General features: G+C 48.8%; 1 protein-coding gene across 1 annotated transcript in view; it reads right to left on the bottom strand.

Annotated features, from left to right (window-relative positions):
- LMCD1 (LIM and cysteine rich domains 1) overlaps window positions 1-20,967 on the bottom strand; it is a 56,992-nt gene that overhangs the window by 15,787 nt on the left and 20,238 nt on the right. The window contains exons 2-4 of the mRNA XM_043441817.1: window positions 12,908-12,996; window positions 5,791-6,046; window positions 824-1,153 (exon numbers count right to left, since the gene is read on the bottom strand). Of these exons, the coding sequence (XP_043297752.1) occupies window positions 824-1,153; window positions 5,791-6,046; window positions 12,908-12,996 (675 nt within the window). The remainder of the gene's footprint in view (window positions 1-823; window positions 1,154-5,790; window positions 6,047-12,907; window positions 12,997-20,967) is intronic.

Here is a 20,967-nt window from a genome sequence, read left to right as displayed (position 1 = left end):
AGAGACCCCTTCTTGATGTAGTGACAGCATCATTTGGGTGGGCATGTCCCTGGGGTGCCTGGCTCATGTGGGTGACTCTTGCCTGTTGCCAGCAAGGCAGGTGATTTGCTTCATGGATTGGGACTCATATTTCCAAACGTCATGTAGAGTCATAGGGCTTCTTGACTAATGGGGGTTGGGGGGTCCCATGAAACTTAGCAGACAGCCCCACGTGACCCCCAGGCTCAAGCCCACCACTGTTGCCTATGGCCCTGGGAGTAAAGTCCTAAGTCCATGACATCCCAGTATGGGGACAGGGTCCTCTGCTTGTTTAATTTCCTGGATCTCGGCAGACAGTACAGGCTAATGGATACTTGAGTGATGGATGGATGGAGTGCATGACTCTTCAGGAAATGTGCCTCTGCTGACCTTGGCAGCCCCCCAGTACCACACCATCAGCCACCTGGCACTTCATTCAATCCTTTGACTGCGCTGTGCTGAGACCCTCACCTCTTTTAGGGCATGCTCACCTCTTGAAGGCAACACAGGCCTTCCCTGAAGAGCCCGAAGGCCCGGGGGACTCCTAGTGACTCTTGCAAGGCCAGAGTGGGCCTCACCTCCTCCCCCAAGCCCACCCTCCCCATCAAGCAAGGAGAGATGCCTTTTCTCTGAGCGGGTAGGGTCTGCTTGTCTGTGACCACCTCTGGACCATGACCCCAGATGAATGCAGGAATGAAGAAACAGGGCCTGGAGCTGACCCTGACCCTGAAGCCCTGACCTGGGCATTGTCATCCAGACCCGAGGCATGAATGGACGGACGGACGGAGGGGTGGGAGAGACTTACATATTCCTTGGACGGGTCACCGATGCTGCCGTTGGCGGTCGGGGCGGCGGTCTCGGCTCCCTCAGGCTTCTCCTGCTGCTTCCCCTCCTCCTTGGGCAAGCCGCCCTGCCCGGGGAGGGCCACCTCGCCCACACCCAGGGCCTCGCTCTTATACTGCTTCACAAACTCTTCCATCACTTTCAGCTCGTTCTCCAAAAGTCCACGGCAGCGAGAGGGGTCCTGGTCGTAGATGGGGAGCTGGTGCATGAGCTGGCGCCGGCGGTAGAGGGCGCCCTCGGTGCCCGTCACCGGCTGCTTCTCCTTGGGGATGAGCTCCATGTACTGCAGGCCCTGGGGAGGGGAAGACCCAGCACGGTGATTCCCATGCACCGGCGCAGAGATCCGAGCCCTGGCAAGACCTGGGCTCCTCCAGGTTTCTGGAGAACCCAAGGATTAGTCTCAAGGAAGAAAAGGGGTAACTCTTTGGGGAACACCCAAGAGAGGCCTGAACAAGCTTCCACTCTCCCCCGTCGTAACCACAGCTTCACATGCTTGATGAGAATGGGATAATTTCAGTAGACTTTCATTTTAGATCTGCTGGCTCTGCAACATGGATTTTGTTTCTTTACAAACTGAAGATTTTTACCTCATTTACCTCATGGCAATGCTTCTCATTAAAAAAAAAATCTCATTTAAAATCGCTTTTCTTAGCAAAGTATAATTAAATCCTTGTAGGCAGAAGGCATTTCATGGTTTATTAATTTTAAAATATGCAAAGGCCCCTTCTACTAGTAGAATCGACAAGGTCTCAGGTCAATAACATTTCCACACTGATAGGGCTGGGATAGATGGTAGACCATCTGAATATAAATATGGCCATGGATAACTGTCCGATTGGCCTTTCATTAGTTTGCTGGCTTGCTTTTCTTTAAAATGAGTAGAAATCTTACACTTGGGTGGGTCCCAGGTATGGGGAGATAAAGGTCAAGGCCACACAGCATGAGAAAGTGTGAAACGCAAATTGTTTATCCCCTACTACTGGTCTCCACCTCTGTGCCCAACCCTGACCCTAACCCTCCCACCGGATAGCCTGATGATGCCCATGCCCCGTGGCTGCTGCCTTCTGTGGAAGCACTGCCTGGGTGCCAGGACGCCCAGGCCCTGGATCTGTGTGCGGCTCCCACCTTCTAGGGCCTGCACTCCTCCCTGTTTGACTTTATAAGTCAACCCTGTGGTCGAGACCATTTGTGTGACCTGCAGAGCTAGGGGGTGCCTGGCTGGCGTCCTGGAGACAGAGACCTACTTTTCCTGTTGCAGCTTAAAGCCCCAGCTGGGTACCAGCTCTCTGCCTTTGCACTGACAAGGCCCCAGCATCTGGTTGCTGCTGGTGTGTGTTTCATGATCCTGGCTGGCTTGAGACCCATGCTACCACTCCCTACTCACTCATACATGGCAGACATTAATAATCAACCCCAATGAGGGTCTCAGAACCCACCTCAGCATAGCTCTCAGACAGCTGCTATCAATTGGCACGGACTTGGGAAGGGGGCGATGGAAAGAGAGATTGGGTCAGAATCAGCGATCTCTTTAGGAAGCCAATCAAGGTCACGTTCCCAAAACCTTTAGCAAGAGGCCTTTTCTCAGATCAGTTGGGAAGACTGCATTAGGTCCTAAACCAATCTCTGGTTTAAGACTGGACGACCTTTCTGAATCATTTGGTGCTTTGCTGTCTAGGGGAGAATTCATGGGGAAGATGTTCCCAGAATCAGGCTTTTCCAGGAGAGAAATCAAAAGAGCAGAGAGAAAAGTGGAGGAGAAAGGTGCTCTTTCCTAGGGATGGGCAGTAGGACACACACGGACTCTGCAGTCAGAAGACCCAGTCCCAAATTTGCTTTTCCTGATCTTCTCCAGCTGTCAGACAAGGACGGTAAATGGGCTTCACATTCCATATGAATCCTGGTCAGTCCTGGCAGCCTAGAGTGCTGTGTTGAGAAGGATTCTGAGGTCCAATAGGGCTCAGTGGGAGACTGATCAGTAGTGTCTGCCATGGGTCCGGGGGTAGACAATGGCACGTGAGAGTGCTGGTCCTGCATGGACTCCTCCCCGGCCTCTGTTGGCTCCTCCGTAAAATGGGAGCAGTACCCCCACCCCCCCATGGCTCAGATGGCAAAGAATCCACCTGCCAATGCTGGAGACCTGGGTTCTTCTACCCCTGGGTTGAGAAGATCCCCTGGAATAGGAAATGGCAACCCACTTCAGTATTCTTGCCTGGGAAATATCGTGGACAGAGGAGCCTGGCAGGCTGCAGTCCGTGGGGTCGCAGAGTCAGACACAACTGAGCAGCTAGCACTTCCTGCGCATGTCTATCTCTTAGCATGGCGCCTGGCTCACAGTATGTACTCAATAAATACCAGCAATTAGGTTTATCATGACTTTAGTCTTTAAAAGCTCAAGCATTTCTCTGGTTTTTATTCTGGTTGGGAAGGGTGATAAAGAGCAAGATTCAGTCCCTTTCCAAAATGCAGTCAGTCCCGATCACTTGGTAACTTAAGGAAAAGTCGGAAGGGTGAGTGGGAGGACAGTCATCCAATCTCAGAAATGCGACTTGCTCAGGCGGGCCAGATGCAGGGCAGACAGAAGGGCCTTTATCCCGTGCGGTTTTATGAGCCGCCATTAATCACGGCCCGGCGATGCCTTCCTCTGATTAGGCTGGGGCCGAGCCGTTTGAGGTTTTCACCAGCCAGTTCCTGTCGCCCACAGCCGGCTCTTTTATGAGCTTGCTTTAGTTTCCACTCACATCTTGGAGACCCAGTGATGGCTCACCCGGGCCCGGGAGCTGGAGGCAGACCTGTGTTCGGAAACACCGGAACCCAACACTGCTGCTGTTCAACACCTCCCTCCGTGGCCCCTGACCTGCCCCCGCCTATCCCCTCATGCTGGCAAAGGGCGGTTAACCATTCTGTGTCCCCTCACAGATCAACTACCCCCTGCTTCACCGGGTGGCTAAGCTCAGGCACCTCATGCATGCTGAAGTGTTCTTTGAAAGTATGCTTCTCAAAAAGCAAAGCTTAAAAAACAAACAAACAAAACAAAAAAACTTTGTCTCTCTTTGCTTTATCTAGAAGCTTTGCTTTATAGACAAAGCTTTGCTTTATCTACATTTCTGCCCACCCCCCCCCCCCGCCCCCACAAACTCCAGGCTTGAACCTTCTATGGTAAAGAATCAAGGTTTGTTTGGGGGTTCTGTTGGGTGGTTTGGATTGCAGGATGATCTGTGGGCTCACTGTGCCTGATGAGACGGTTCTCGGGCCACAGGAGGCTGTGCACACAAGAACTTTGGCCATCACGCACTTGGATGTCAGTTGCCACAGAGGCTTCCCGATACTTATTCTCAATTCCTGCGCTTCTGTTTGTGGGCCAGTCACAAGGATTTTTATGGAGCAGGTCCAGCCCACTCACTGACCACACATGGTGTATCACTGGCTGGGAGGTCACATGGGCACAAATACTCATCAAGCCTGGTGCACGCTCTGCGCGGTGTGAGGCGAAGGATGCACAGGACGTGTGCGCGCATGCTCCGGGTGATAATGAAGCATAGGCTTGCATGAGACAAGGGCAGCTTGAAATAAGAGCTTCTAAGGACATACCTATGGCTGATTCATGTTGAGGTTTGACAGAAAACAGCAAAATTCTGTAAAGCAATTATCCTTCAATAAAAAATAAATTAAAAAAAAAAAGAGCTTCTAAGGAGACCATGGAGAATGGAGAGAGAGAGAAAAATATATAGTGGGATGAGTGACATCAGCTGCAGATGGGGCAGTGTGGTGGGGCCTGTCTGAGACTTGACTGTGAGAAGGACCCAGCTATACAGAGAGCCAGGGGAGGATGTTTCAAGTAGAGGAAAGAGCATGTGCAAACCCTGAGGAGGGCAAGAGCCTAGAGTGGTCCAGGGCAGGAAGGCAGAAGGTCAGCGTATTGCCCGGTACTGAGTGAGGGGGAATGGCAGGAGCTGCAGGGCCAGGGCCACACAAGACTGGAAAGGCACTTCTCTTCTCCCACGAGGGATGGGATTCAATGGCAGGTCTGCATTGCTAACATTGCAGGGCTTTTTAAAATCTCATTAACCTGTAGGAATCACCCAGGTCCTTGCTACTTCAGGTGTGGTCTAGGAGCTGGCAGCCTCAGCATGACCTGGGAGCTTGGCACGCCAGCCCCGAGCCTGCTGGATGTGTTTCTGCGAGCTCTCCAGATGGTTTCTACACTTGTGAAAATTTGAGGGGCACTAGTCCACTGCTCTGGGTCTTGAGGGGACCTGCATGGGATATTACCTGGGGCTTCATTTAAATTCTCATGTCTGATGATTCTGACCCTGCTGTCTGGAGCTTCCCAACTTAATTGTCTGGGGTGAGGCCTGTTCATGGGGACTTTCCTTGGGTCCTTTTAGTTGGAAGCTGAAGGGGGGTGACTTGTGCAAGTCACCTGCTCTCTTTAGGCCTTGTCCTTCTCTGGGTGCCGTTTCCCCAGAGTTACGTAAAGTAAACTGGCATAACTCCCTTCTAAGCCCAGGAGTTAGGGAGAAGAGAGGAGTGTTCCTGTGTTCTCCCCCAGGCTTGCAAAAGGCACATCCCAGGCCACTTTGAGGGAAAATGAACAACTTGTGGATGAAGAAAAGCACTCTGAGAATTCTGAAGGATAAAGCATCCTCTATTCAGAAGCAGAGAGCCCAAAGGGAACCATAAGCAACTGTGTACTGCAGCTGGAATTCACATGAACACCTCTACCCATTTCATGGATGAGGAAAAATGAGGCCCAGATAGTTTTCACTTCAAGATCCCAGAGGTAGCAGCAGCTATGAAACCATAGCTATTCACACCATTCTTATAACCTTGCACCTATGTTCCCTTGTCTTTGACATTCAGGAACCCATGGCATGACTCCTATTTACAAAAGAAGGGAAATAACCATGTGGTTGCAGGAAGCTGTCTTACCAGTTTCTGGGTGACTCCAGGGGGAGCCCACTCGTAGGTGATGGTGTCAAAGGTGGGATCTTTCCCTGTGGCAATGGGGTTGGTCATGATCATCCGGTTCCTCTTGTAAATCCGGATGCCGTCCCCACCTTTCACCCGGGCTGTGAGCGTGGAATACTTGGAGTCCATCAGCAAGCGGCCAATTTTCCGATCATCTTCCAGGTCAGAGCTCAAGCAGTGGTCCTCTTGGCTGCATTTGCATGACTTGCATATTTTCCTGAGGGGTGGGATGGGGACAAGTGAGATCAACCTCCAGAAAAGAGAGGCAGAGTCTCCCACTGGCAGCATCTACGCTTTGGAAAGCAAGCTCAAAGTTTAACTTTAGTAACTTGAAAAGGTTAGCAGCAGACAAATGGTAACCGGAGACCAAAAGGCCTTTGGAATCAGAACCTCAGTGTCTTCCTATCAATCTGTCTCTGGGGAATTTGGTATGACTTTTGTTGGTAAAAAGAACAGCAGAATTTTTCTCTTGAGAAAATTTTCCACCGCATTGGGGTGGCAAAGGCTGGTTCATCTTGGAGACGTTCTAGGTCAGGGATCTTCACAGCCTGTGGGCTGAACCTGGCCCACAACTTGCTTCTGTAAATAAAGTTTTATTGGAACACAGCCATGCCCATTCATTTACTGTGGTCTGTGGCCGCATTTGGGTGGCAACAGCTAGTGAGTAATTACAAAAGAGATCACGAGGCCTGCAGAGCCTAAAATATCTGTTATCTGGCCCTTTATTTTAAAAAGTCTGCTGATTCTTGCTGTAAAGAATTATTGAAATTGTCTCCCAAGATTCATGAGTCTCAGAGCTTCAGCAATTTGTAAACACTTTAGCACTCATCCTGAAGTTAAAATACAGCTGGAAATTTTCTTCAAGAAACTGGTGGACAGGACTGGGGGGGAAAGAGGATGAGCTTAAACCCCTCAGGCTGGAGAGTTTTACATCCATTGGCAAGGCTTTGTCTTGGGCCTGGAAGAAGAAAAAGCGTCCTGGGGAGGCTTCATAGGCTGACTTGAAAGCCCGATGCTTCCCTCTGACAATTAAAAACAAAAGCAGTTGGCGGCTTTGTGTCATGCTGTTAAGGTTTAGCTATCCAGAGTTCCCAGAGTGAGAGGAAGAGCGCTCCCCTCCCTTCCTGGCTGGGTCTCCTTAGGCAGGCTGCATCTCAGATGCTGGAACACACGCAATGCAGAGTTTGTAAGGTCAAGTGAGCTGCCTCACGACCTACAGTGGGACGGGGCAGGCCTCAGCGGGGAGATGTCAGGGCAGTTGCCTGAGCGCTTCACAGCCAGGCCTGCTCGGAGGAAGCCTCCTTTTCTCTTCGAAACTCAGGAGATTGATGCATTTAATCGTTTAGCACAAATTTTGATTGTGGGGCTATGGGAGGCTTACCTTGATGCTCTACATCAGTGGTTCGCAACCAGGGTCAGAACCGTCCCCAGGGGGCGTTTGGAAATATCCGGAGACACTTGTTTTTTTTGTTTTTTTTTTTTAATTATTGGAGTATAGTTAATTTACACTGTTGTGTTTGTGCTGTACTGCAAAGTGAATCAGTTATACATATGGATGGGCATATATCCACTCTTTTTTTTTTTTTTAAAGATCCTTTTAGATTCTTTTCCCATACAGGCCATTACAGAGTATTGAGTAGAGTTCCCTATGCTATACAGCAGGTTCTTATTAGCTGTCTATTTTATATATCATAATGTGTATATCTCAGTCCTAGTATTCCAATTTGTCCCTCCCCCAACCTTATCCCCAGGGAACCATAGTTTGTCTTCTACATTCGTGACTCTATTTTTGTTTTGTAAACAAGTTCATTTGTACCTTCTTCTTTAGGTTCCGCATATAAGCAACATCATATGATATTTGTCTTTGTCTGGTTCCCTTCATTTGGTACAACGCTCTCTAGGTGCATCCATGTTACTGCAGATGGCATTATTTTGTTCTTTTTTATGGCTGAGCATGGAGACATTCTGGAGAAGGAAATGGCAACCTACTCCAGTATTCTTGCCCTGGAGAATCCCGTGGACAGAGGAGCCTGGCAGGCCACAGTCCATGGGGTGGGAAGAGTCGGACATGACTCAGCGACTAACCCATGGAGACATTTTTGATCATCCCAATGGGGTGCTCTGGTGTCTGGGTAGAGGCCAGGGTTACTGCTAAACGTCTTACACAGGACAGCCCCCTCCACAGCAGACAACCATCCAGCCCCTATTGTTGGCAGTGCTGAGGTGGAGAAATCCTAGCCTGATATGAAGAGAAGGAGGCCCCGCTGCAGCCTTCAAGGAGACTGCAGTGGGGATGGGAGAGAGAGAGCAGATCGGGTGGAAACTGTAACGTAAGGTAGAATCAGGTTGGGCCATGAGAGTTGCATACACTCTGGGGTGGTTCTGCTGCCTGGACCAGTTCCCCCGGGGAAGTCAGGATGTCTCACGTGGAAAAGTGCTCATTGGTGATGAGTTTGGAGGACAGTGGGCTATATAAGGTTAAACACATTTCTTCAGTGCAAGGCTTGCTTCTTATTTTTAACACATGGTGTGCAGTGTGGTGTTCAGGAGAAGACAGCCTTTTAAGCATTGTTTGAGGAGAAGCTTCCAGCTTGCATTCAGCGGGCTGCCATTTCAGTCAGTTCAGTTCAGTCACTCAGTCGTGTCCCACTCTTTGTGACCCCATGGACTGCGGCAAGCCAGGCCTCCCTGTCCATCACCAACTCCTGGAGTTTGCTCAAACTTGTGTCCATTGAGTCAGTGATGCCATCCAATCATCTCATCCTCTGTCATCCTCTTCTCCTCCTGCCTTCAGTCTTTCCCAGCATCAGTGTCTTTTCCAGTGAGTTGACTCTTCACATCAGGTGGCCAAAGTACTGGAGTTTCGCCTTCAGCATCAGTCCTTCCAATGAATATTCAGGACTGATTTCCTTTAGGATGGACTGGTTGGATCTCCTTGCAGTCCAATGGACTCTCAAGGGTCTTCTCCAACACCACAGTTCAAAAGCAACAAATCTTTGGCGCTTAGCTTTCTTTAAGGTCCAACTCTCACATCCATACTGAAAAAATCCATAGCTTTGACTATACGGCTCTTTGTTAGCAAAGTAATGTCTCTGCTTTTTAATATGCTGTCTAGGTTTGTCATAGCTTTTCTTCCAAGGAGCCAGTGTCTTTTAATTTCATGACTGCAGTCACCATCTGCAGTGATTTTGGAGCCCATGAAAATAAAGTCTGTCACTGTTTCCATTGTTTGCTCATCTATTTGCCATGAAGTGATGGGACCGGATGCCATGATCTAGTTTTTTGAATGTTGAGTTTTAAGCCAGCTTTTTCACTGTCCTTTTTCACTTTTATCAAGAGGCTCTTTAGTTCTTCTTCACTTTCTACCAGAAGAGTGGTGTCATTTGCATATCTGAGGTTATTGATATTTCTCCTGGAAATCTTGATTCCAGCTTGTGCTTCATTCAGCTTGGCATTTTGCATGTCATTTGGGACATCTTAAAATCAACACGCTCAAAGATAACTTCAGGGAAATTATCTCTAAAGATGAATTAGCACCCTAAAGATGGTAGGCAGCAAATGCAAGAAGGCTTTTCTTTTCCTTCTCATGAGAAGGGGTTGCTTGTTTTATGCAACTGGAGCATTTTATTCATGACCAATGGGATTCTCAGGTGGCTCAGTGGTAAAGAATCCACCTGCCAATGCAAGTGATGCAGGAGACGTGGGTTTGATACCTGAGTCAGGAAAATCCCCTGGAGAAGGAAATGGCAACGCACTCCAGTATTCCTGCCTGGGAAATCCCATGAGCAGAGGAGCCTGGTGGGCTGCAGTCCACGGGGTCATAAAGACTCTAACATGACGAGCGACTGAGCACACATGCACATTCATGACCAATAGTGTTCTCTATGACCAGGCATGGAGGAGACTACTTCTTTAAGGAGACTGGTGAGGGCACTTTTGGTTTATGGGGCTGAGGCAGCAGCAGAGCCAGAAGTGGAGAGAGGAGGAAGGAGAAGGAAGGGAAAGGAAGCCCAGAGTCCCATGGGGTCCACTGACATCCACAAACCTTCTGTACTCGGATCTGGGGGAAGAAGCTGCCCTTTGGCAGTTTTGGTTCACGTAGATGCTCAGGATGCTATGAGAGGTGTTGGGATGCAGAGCACTTTGAAACGGAAAATGCTGAGAAATATGAGATGTCCTTTGATTGTGTCAACATTCAGTTCAGTTCAGTTCAGTCGCTCAGTCATGTCCGACTCTGCGACCCCATGAACCGCAGCATGCCAGGCCTCCCTGTCCATCACCAACTCCTGGAGTTTACCCAAATTCATGTCCATCGAGTTGGTGATGCCATCCAACCATCTCATCCTCTGTCATCCCCTTCTCCTCCTGCCCCCAGTCCCTCCCAGCATCAGGGTCTTTTCCAATGAGTCAACTCTTCTCATGAGGTGGCCAAAGTATTGGAGTTTCAGCTTCAGCATCAGTCCTTCCAGTGAACACCAAGGACTGATCTCCTTTAGGATGGACTGGTTGGATCTCCTTGCAGTCCAAGGGACTCTCAAGAGTCTTCTCCAACACCATGGTTCAAAGCATCAATTCTTCAGCGCTCAGCTTTCTTCACAGCCCAACTCTCACATCCATACATGACTACTGGAAAAACCATAGCCTTGACTAGATGGACCTTTGTTGGCAAAGTAATGTCTCTGCTTTTTAATATGTTGTCTAGGTTGGTCATAACTTTCCTTCCAAGGAGTAAGAGTCTTTTAATTTCATGGCTGCAATCACCATCTGCAGTGATTTTGGAGCCCAAGAGAATAAAATCTGACACTGTTTCCACTGTTTCCCCATCTGTTTGCCATGAAGTGATGGGACCAGATGCCATGATCTTAGTTTTCTGAATATTGAGCTTTAAGCCAACTTTTTCATTCTCCTCTTTCACTTTCAACATTATTTCTCCTTTATTTGTGCTGTTTTTGTTGCCAGACTCGTTTCTGGGACTTTATAGATGAGGAAGACACCACCTTGGTCCCATTCCTGCTTTCCAGGCACCCAGACTGCAGAGGACATACACGCATCTGGAGAGATCCTCAGCAGTGTCACAGTGGGCATTTCTTCAGTCTGTCACAGGCAACTTGGAATTGTGGAAGAGGCATGACACCGGGATATAATCTCAGCCTGAACACTAGCCTACCGCAGGCTCCTGTCAAGTTTCTTACCTGTAAAATCAGGCTTTGTCTACATCAGGGGTTGGCAAAGTATAGCCCACTGGCCAAATCCAGTCCATCACCTCCTTCCATATGGCCTATGAACAGTTTTTATACGGTTGAAAAAGATTTGGAAGAAGGTGATTATCTGGGGACACAGGAACATGGTGAGAAAGTTGAATTTCAGTGGCCCTCAATAAAGATTTACTGGAACACAGTGACATTCATTCATGACAGATTGTCTCCAGGGCCAAGTCAAATAGTTGTGATGGGAGGCCATGTGGCTTGTGCCCTGGATAGGCAGGACCTACAGGCTGAAGTCTGTATTTCTCAATTAAAATTCACTGGATGTTCTGGGAACTGGTAGGATGATGAGAAAATGTCAGGATGGAAATGATGCTGAGAGGCTTCTGCTCCCAGCCGAGCAGAACAGTGTCCAGAACTGCCCTCCTGTGGAACCAGAGAGAATATACCAAACACCCATTCTCAGATGCCCGACAACAGGCAGCGTGGGCCTGTGCACCTTGAGAGAAGGGAAACACTGCGGCACTGACTCCGTGTGCATTTAGGGAACACTATCCCCTGGGCCCAAGAACTCTGAAAGGGAGGCCCCATCTCTGGTCTTCAGGAAGAACTGGTGAGGAGCCAACTTCGTCCTCTGACACCCTGATGACAGCCTCAGGACCGGTGGGGCGAGACAATGGGCAGGCAGACCCTCTTCAAGGCCAGAAAGAGCTCACATGGCCAAAACAGATGTGTGGGGAGAGGACATCCTAGCTGTGGGGGGAATTGGTGCAGGGGATGGGAGTCAGGATTGGATGACTTGACGGTCCCTGGCAACTGAAAGCCCATATAAGCTCCTCTGAAGTGGGGAGTGTCTGGGAGTCGAGTCAGGGAACAATCTTGGATGTCAGGACCCTGTGCAGAATGGCTGGCAGCATGGCATGGGGCTTTCCTCACAGACCTGAGTTTGAAGTCTGCTCTATAGTCGCCAGGCCCTTATTACCCACCCTCAGTTTCCTGATCTGTAAAATGGACATACTAACACCTCCTACTCAGGGTTATCTCAACATTCAAGTAGAAGAGATTTAGCTCAGCTCAGTGTATATTTTTGTTACTGCCATCTCACAGTGGAAATCAGCTTCTCTGAGACAAACACCTCCTGAGATGGGTTCCCTCTCTGAGTGCCTAAGGCCACCCTCTGGCAGTGGAGACAAAAGCTCCTTTTGAGCTGTCATGCCCTACAGGGTTTAGCCTCTCTCTCCCAGGGCTGGGGGGACGGCCCCCTCGGGCTGTGCCCTGCACACCTCCAGGGGGTGCCGGCTACACAGAGGCTGATGTGAACAGTGCCTGAGGCTTGTGCAGAATGGCAGCAATACCTCCTGTTTTGAGTCCTCAGTGGAAAAAAAAAACCCAAAAGAAGAACAATGCTGTGAATCCAAATCCAAGCTAGATCTCACCGCCCTCCCGCATGGATGTGAATACCAGGTCCTGGTTTTCAAGTGCTGCAAACACGGGGACTTTTATTTAGGTCCCCGGGGCACTTTGAGATCAGAATCCTGGGGGGCTGATGGTGCAGGAGGGGAGGATGAAGCCCATGCACCAAACCCCAGGACAGATGGGTCTACCCAGCGTGGACCAGGCAGCAGCTAACAACTGCCCACCACTTCCCCAAGCATCCTTGCCTCCACCTGGAAATGGTTTATAAAGCCTGAACTCCTTCTTCGTCTTGGCTCCTCAAGGGCTTTTCTGTCATTTCTGAATTAAGCCAAGCAAGAATGCGTTCACTCCCAAGCCAGTCAGCCAACAACCCATGCACCCTAAGCAGTCCCAGGGTTCCCAGAAAGGACAGCCAAGAAATGAAGGCAGGCAGAGCGTCTCCTGACAAACTCCGTTACCTCCATGAATGTGGCTCAAAGCCCGAACACGTCCCCTTGCATCTCAGACAAGGCACACCTCTTGCTGACTGCTGCTGGCCCAGCGACATCTGGAAAAGGAGACAGAAAAGAGGGTGTTTTCCTTCCAAACGTCTTGGACCGGAGATGCTTGACCTCTAAAGACTTGGCATGCTGGTAAAGCGATTGTGTGGGGTTCAAAGGGCTCCAGATGAATAAGCCATGGCTTTACTGTTTACCAGGAACAGAGGAGACCAGCCGGGAAAGTGGCCACAGGGTAGGCAGGTGTGGAAGGGTGGAGCCCTTCCCATAAAAATGAACTGGGGGTTCATGGGCTTATTTCTCCCACCCTCACCCACTCCCATGATCCACTTGTCACTGGAATGGAATCTTCCAGCGAGTGTTTCTTCTCTCTCATTTATTTGTGATTTATTGATAGGGTGTGATTAAACCAAAGCTACAGGCACAAACAAATGTTCAAGCTGCCAAATGTTTATAGCTCAAAGCATAACTTAAATATTTTGCTTAATCATGGACAGTCAGAAGCATTTGAAATCTGGTCATCCTTTGGAAAGAGAACAAAGCGGGAGACAGGTTTTATTGTTCATCATCAGCCAAAGGTAACCAAAGTGCATTGACTGCTGTTGGCTGATGCATTTAGACTTCAGAATGGGATCTTCAAACCAGCTGCATCACCAGAAGCTTGCAGGAAATGCCCCACCTCTGAGGGTCTCAGTCCTTTTGAATCAGAATCTGTATTTGAAGGAAATTTCCAGGAGGTTCATAGGACATAAAACTTGGAGAAGCAGTGGGTTAGCAAATGGATCTGCCAGCTGAGAAACTGACTTGATTCTCTGCTGGGGATGGGGGCTGACTTGGGGGTGGGTACCACGTGTACTAGGATTTTATAGAAGCATTGCTCCATCAACCAGTAAGATAAAGGGATAAGCTTCTCACTCCACAAACTGTTGATTCATTTAAGCATTTATTTAGCATCTGCTATGTGCCAGGCACAGGGATACACTGTGAGACTTGGGGTGCCCTGGAGGAACACACAGTCTAGTGGGAGGTGAAGAAACACACACTTCCTGGAAGGGGTAAGTTTGAGGCAAGGGCAGCTGTCTATTGTGTGGTAGAAACACAAGGACTTTGGAGCCCGAGAAACCTGGATTTCAAACTCAGCTTTATGATTTAGCAGCTGTGTGACCTTGGGCAAACTAAGCCTCAGTTTCCTTACCTGTCAAGTGGGTACAGAGATAATGCATGTGATGTGCCCAGACACCTTAGGCACTACAGATGGTAGCTGCTATTATTTTGCACGTAGACTTTAGGAGCACAGAGGAAGGTTAACCTGAGTGGGAAATCCAGGGAGGCTTCTTGGAGGAGGTGGCTCAGCATTGGGGTTGTGCAATGTATGCAGGCAGGAGAAAGGCGACGAGAATTCCTGGCAGAAGGAGGAGGTGTGAAGGGGCAGAAAGGTACAAAAAGGCTGGATGGTAGGGTGTCACAGTCTGAGCATGCTCTGTAGGGCATGATGCCTCTACCCTCTCTGCTTGTAAGTGGGAAAAAGACAAGTTGTGAGGCTACCATCATTGCTAGAGTCAGAATTCAAAGATGAACATGGAAAGAAACAGTTACTCTTCACATTATTTCTCGCCTCCCCCACCAGTTCTTCTCATGATAATACCCAGCTCCATGCCACCTGCTTGGTGACTTGAACACACCATGTCTTCACACGCTATGCTGTTCTCTCTAATACACCTTCACAACTTGGGGAATAAGAGTCATGTGGCATGTATTTGGAGGGTTGCATGCTCATGTCTGTGCCTATTTGGTGTTATATTCATGTTGAAATGGAAAACCAAGACGATGCTCACTGCCATCTCATTATCTGAGCCAGGGAACTTTGATTCATGGGTGGAACTTTGCTCCCTAAAGCTGTTGGCATAGAAAACCTTGCCTCTCATTTCTGACCCGTTGGATTCTACTAGTTGAAATACAATGGTCCCCTTACACTTAATATTTAAGTAATTCAAAGTTTTGGGTGGAGGTGAACATTTTATGAATCAGGCTTCATCGTCAGACGGTTTCAGATTGACCCCCGAGGCAACAGAGCCTGAAACAGGAGAGCTCTGTGGGAGCGTTTCCTCTCTGGTGAATTACCCTACCCGCTTGAGCACTGTTGTTATTCTGGCTGATTTCACAGCCATCCTACAAGGGGATTAGTCCTAATGCTTGGCCAGGAGAGCTAACTGCCGACTCAGGGTCTGGTTTAGAAACAGTGGTTTAAGGCAGCTCAATGCAGCTGGGTTCTGGCCGGCAGGGCGAGGGGCTGGCCCTCCGGTGCCAACTCTGACATTTATTAGCTGTGCAGCTAGAGGCAACTTATTCCCTGCCCAGCCCACGTTAGTCCTCTGTGAGATGAGAAAACTGGCCTGGATCGGAGTGGCCCGTATCCTGTTCTGTGGAACCCTCATTGTGTGGGATGTTACAGAGGGGCTTATGGCTGGAGGCTAAAAGGGTGACATGATCAAACAAAAATGGCAAACGCTGGATGGACAGTGATGTCCAGCGCCTTTGAAGAGCGAGGCTACGACAGAGACATGAAGAGAGTTGGAGAGAAGGCAGCTGTTTCAAGTCAGGAGGTCCAGGCTTCGGGGTCAGAGGGCTGGGTTTTGATCCCAGTTCTGTCCCTTTCTTCTGCTGGACTTGGGCCAGTGACTGCAGTGCGGAGTCTGTTTCTTTGTGTCGTGGGGACAAGAACCACCCAGGTGCGTGGAGTCACTGAGAGGGTTAAATGGGCTGCGCACTGCAAGGGCTTGGCATGCACTTATTATACTCTGAATGTTTGCTGTTGGCAGTACACCTCGTATAAATGTACTCTGAATCAGACATTCTCAAAAATTTTTTTTACCCAGCTTCTGATGTTCTTGGAAACATCAGAGGAACTACTTTTTTAACTGCACACTTCATATAGTTTCTTTTTCTAAAATTAATTTTTATTGGAGTATAGTTGCCTTTTTTTCTTTTTTTTTTTGGCCTCGCTGTGTAGCATGTGGCATCTCAGTTCCCCAACCAGGAATCGAACCTACACCCCTGGTATCAGAAGTGTGGAGTCTTAACCCCTGGTACTGGAAGTGTGGAGTCTTAACCACTGGACCGCCAGGGAAGCCCCCACCTCATACGCTTTCTTACTCCGTCCTTTGTTTCATGATTATAAATGTTGCCTCTCTGACGGTGCAGGAAGCAGGGTTGGCCTGCGTCTCCATCCTGCTAGTGAAATGGTTTCCATAGCAACATCAAGTCCGTGGGTGAGAAAAATAAATGACCTTGCAAGGAAGAAACTGATTTGGGCCATTGGACCACACTCACTGCCAGTTTCCTGGCTGCCTGTTTAACACAAGCAGCAGTCATTTGTCCAGGGCAGGCATGCCATCCAGCCAGGAGCCAGACAGATCCAGCTCTCCCCCAACACTCTCCTGTTTGTTGATGTGGGGGAAAAACATCAACCAGAACAAGTGTTTCAAATGAGACATTCTGCTTTGTAAACAGTAGGTTTCTCTGATGTGGAGGCAGTTGCAGATGAAAGATGGCAAAGTGACTCAGCTGAGAAGAGAACTTGAAAGGAGCCACCACTTAAAAAAATGGGTTCCTGGAATGCGGCCTCCTTTCTGTCCTTTTTCCTGAGGGGAGGATAAAGTGTCTGGACAATTTTCTTTGGCTCAGGATAGCAGGATGTGGTTCACCTGATGCTGTGCCTCTGAATTGTGTCGGGGACTTAAAAGGACTGGGATGAGACCAGGAACCCGCTGGGATGTAAAGGGTGGGAGTCAGCAGGTGCCTCCCTCCCTCTCTCGTTTACCTTCAGTGAAGCCCAAGGGAAGTCTGAAAAGAGACAAATGCCACTGAGAGTGATGAGGGGCTGAGGTGAGGGGGAGCTGAGGAGGCCAAGTGTGAGATGGAGTTTAGGGGCGAGCGCCAGACTCAGAATCAGGAAGCAGGATTCTCCTGCTAGCCCAGCTTCTCTCTCTCCTTGTGGAACTAACTCAGTTTTCTCCTCTGGAAACGGGTTTTCCCTGACCCTTTTGCCCCAACAGGGCTATTATAAGCATCATGTAAGTGAAGTAAAATAAGTATTTACCAAAATTGTTGGAAAAAAATATCCAAAACTTGGATGTAAGGCAGAAAGGGGGGTGGCACACCCTTCAAGGTCGCATGGTGGCATCATGACACTGTTCGCCACTCCATCCCATCCCTGTGAGGATCTAGGGAAATTTCCTCTGTTCTCCTCTTACACTTGGTGAAGTTCCATGTTAACTTGTAGATTTTTGTCCAGTAGGGACACCCATGCAGATAGTTTTTGTCATTTTGAAAAAGACAGCCCCAAAGGTTATGGTTCATTGTCATGTAGGATATCAACTAGTTCTATATCTATTCAATCTTGTCCTAACAGTAAATTGCTTATGAACCCCTAGCTCCTCAAATGCTTTTTGGACTGCTCTGAATATCTTACTGGTCCCTTCATTATATCATGAGTTGAATATAATCTTTGCTACGTTTTGTTATATAGTCGCACAAGAATGCTGACCTTACCTTTTTGAAAACTATGTCTTAACACCATCACATGCCCTCCTGACTATCTGTGGGTTTGCTCTTTGAGCAGGGATGTTCTGAACTGATACTAAATTCTATTCCAAAGCAACTCCTCTGACTTGTCTTTTACGGTAAGCTCTATAAGCATACCTGTGTTGTTAGAAAACATTACTGGTCAACGTGCTTTGTTACTTAAAAACATCCCTTTCCCCCGGGGTCCCAGGAGAGGAGATGATGAACCCAGAGGAGGCACTTTTAGTAACCTTGTTTTCAGGTGAGGAAACAGGCTAAGAGAGGTTTCACCTCCCCTTCAAAATCCAACAGTCAGTAAGTGGCGGAGCTTGGACACGAAACCAGCCAGGTCTTACTTCGTGGCTATGCTCTCATGTTCTGTGGCACTTTCCACCACAGGTACAGCATTTTACAGGTTACAAAGTGTATTTACACCCCTTCTCTCACTTGGTTTTCACAACCAGCCTAAGATGTCAAGATTTAGCATTTGGCTCATGAGCAAAACAAACTCCCAGAACTGATAGGATACACCACTCAGAACATGATTCACACTCATGTCTTTGGATTCAGATCCTGTGGCTTCCAACAAGACCAGGTGTCTCCAGACCCCAGACAACCTCCCACGAGTCTAGCCTTGACTCAGGGCCTCGGACTACTTGGGTCCAAAGAGGTGGACAGCATTTCTGTAGGGGTGGGATGTCCTGGGAGGGGTAGGGGCGGGGGGCAGTAGGAAAAGGTCATGATCGCCCTGGTCCCAGGATTTCTACCAGCCAACCTTGTTCTGCAAAATAAAATGTACATGCTCAGAGCATCAGACAGATTTCAGTGGGAGAGGTGGTGGCCAGAGGAGAAAGTGGATCAGAACCATGGGCAGTGCCTGTGTGAGTGAAGCACTGGGTGCTGGTTCCCCCAGTTTATCTGCCCTGTCCTGGGAGCCTGAAATGACTACAGGACAAATGGATAGGACCAGGCCAGGGAGCTGGTGCTTATGCTGTGACCCAAGTTCACATTTCAACTTAACCCATACAGTACAGGCAAGAAACTGTCTCTAGGTTTTCTGGGGCCCCTACACTGACTTCTGTAATAATTCACATACATGAGCTGAAGCTCCAATACTTTGGCTACTCATTGGAAAAGACCCTGATGCTGGGAGAGACTGAGGACAGAAGGACAAGGGGACAAAAGAGGGTGAGATGGCTGGATGCATCACTGACTCAGTGGACATGAGTTTGAGCAAACTCTGGGTGATAGTGAAGGCCAGGGAAGCCTGGTGTGCTGCAGCCCATGGGGGTCCCCAAAAGTTGGACACGGCTTAGTGATAGAATGACTTATAGAGTCACTTATAGTGACTTCTGTAGTAACTCACCTGAATATACTGATACAATTACAAGTGCAGTCAATGCCAGGAAGGAGGAAAGGCATGTGCCACAAAATTGTACTCAAGTAAGATATTTGGCTTTGTGTCTGTGTGTGTGTGGACCAGCGCTTCTCAAGTTACCCGACTCTCTGATTAGCAGAAAGTTCCCCGTGATCTGGCCAGTGTGCAGATTCTTGTCCAGCAGATCTGGAATGAGCCTGATATTCCATTCCCAACCTCCCAGTGGAGGCCAGTGCTGCTAGTGTGGGGGCCACACTCTGAGTAGGGGCCACATCAGTGGTTCCCAAACCTGAGTGCATATTACAATCACCTAGTAATGAAATGAAAGTGTTAGTTGCTCAGTTGTGTCTGATTCTTTGCGACCCCTTGGACTGTAGCCCACCAGGCTCCTCTGTCCATGGGATTTTCCAGGCAAGAATATTGGAGTGGGTTGCCATTTCCTTTTCCAGGGGATCTTCCTGGCCCAGGGATCAAACCTGTGTCTCCTGCATCGTGGATTCTTTCCATCTGAGCCACCAGGGAAGCCCCTAGAATCACCTAGAGATCTTTGCAAACTTCCGAAGCCTAGGCTGAATCCCGGAGTAACTTAGCTCCAATCTTGGGGGATGGACCATAGGCTGTAGACATTTCGGAAGGTTCCCCAGGGGATTTTAACATGAAGACAAGTTTGGGAACAACTGAGCCTCAGTACTGGGCCCTCGGTGATTCCAACTTGGACTTGAAGGCTCTCAGCTCCTTGGCTTAATGTCTTCTCACCCTGTACGCCTCTCGCAGGCCACCACTCCTCCAGGGTGAGGTTTTACTGGCTGCCTGGCTTTTGTTGTCCCTTCCTTTTGGTCCCATCTGCCCCAGCACAGGCCTGCCTCGCAGACTTCTATGCCAAAAGTGGTAAAATTCTTAACAGCCAGATGGAAGGGAAACCACACCCTTCCTCTTCCTTTAAATTTCACTAGCGGCTCAACGCCCCTCAGGGGCTCTCAGGGATCCTGAGACCCTCTGCCAGGCCTGAGGTCACAGGTGGTCCTCCCCTTACCCCACCCTGGGGCCAAAGCGGGGAGCGGGTGATGGTGCCAGGTGGAGGAGCCCAGCCTGGCTGTGGCTTCAGATCTTGGCCATGAGAACCCTGTTTCCCCAAATAGCAGAGGAAAGGCGGGGCATGTGGAGCCCAGGCCCTGGCAGGGTCTTTTATCCCCTGCTCCGCCTCAGGAGGACTGGCTCAGACGTGGTAGCAGAGAGTGTGCAGAACCAAATGCTGGCGGCCTCTCCCTTTTCCAAATTTCCATCCTGTGCCGTCCCACCCATGCTCTCCCAGATGACGTGTGTATCAACCATGGAGACAACTTTGGATAAAGTGCCTTCTAGAACCACAGAGAGTCCCCCCAGCCTAAAGTAACAACCTTGTCTACGTTAGAGGTCATATCTGGGGGCAGAAATGTTCTCCAGGGGGCTGTGTGTGTCGAAATCTACTGTTTCTCCCCCACGTTTGCTCCTTGAGAATTTCTCTTCCTCTGTCTGGACAAACACGAATGTGAAGAAATCTCTTGAGTTTAGACCCTCTTTTCCTAAATTGTGTAATGAGACTAAAAATGTACAGACTAAACAAATTGAGATGAGCCCTACTAATCTAGTGCTTAGAATTCTGTGCATGGAAAACTTTTTTCTTTTTTCTTTCTGATTATAAAGAGCAATCCTATTTAAAGTGACAGTAAAGGAAAACATTGGGTGGGTGACAAGCTGATTGTAGAAGTGGCTGAGTAGTTGGCATTCTAGGGTAAGACTCAATTATTTTTCCTATTACATATGTGTGTTGAAATTGATTCCCTGGACTGGCTGTGGTTGGGAAGAGTTAGTCTGACGGCTTTAGTTTAGGGTGTTAGGTGTCTGGTGTCCCAAAGATGGTTTTACAGATGCCCCCAAAGAGTACTTTTCACTCCCTGTGAGAAATGGTGTTTCATTTGGGTTTTGTCCATTAAGATAGTTTGTATGGGTTCAGCTCTAGGAGAATTTGGGTTTGGGGCAAAATATACCATGTTGTCCTTTATTGTCCTCTTTTTAAAAAAGCTGAATATAGTTCCCTGTG

The sequence above is a fragment of the Cervus canadensis genome, chromosome 22 (genome assembly GCF_019320065.1).
Source record: "Cervus canadensis isolate Bull #8, Minnesota chromosome 22, ASM1932006v1, whole genome shotgun sequence".
In the NCBI taxonomy this organism is placed as follows: domain Eukaryota; kingdom Metazoa; phylum Chordata; class Mammalia; order Artiodactyla; family Cervidae; genus Cervus; species Cervus canadensis.
This window is presented reverse-complemented; position numbering and strand designations above follow the sequence as displayed.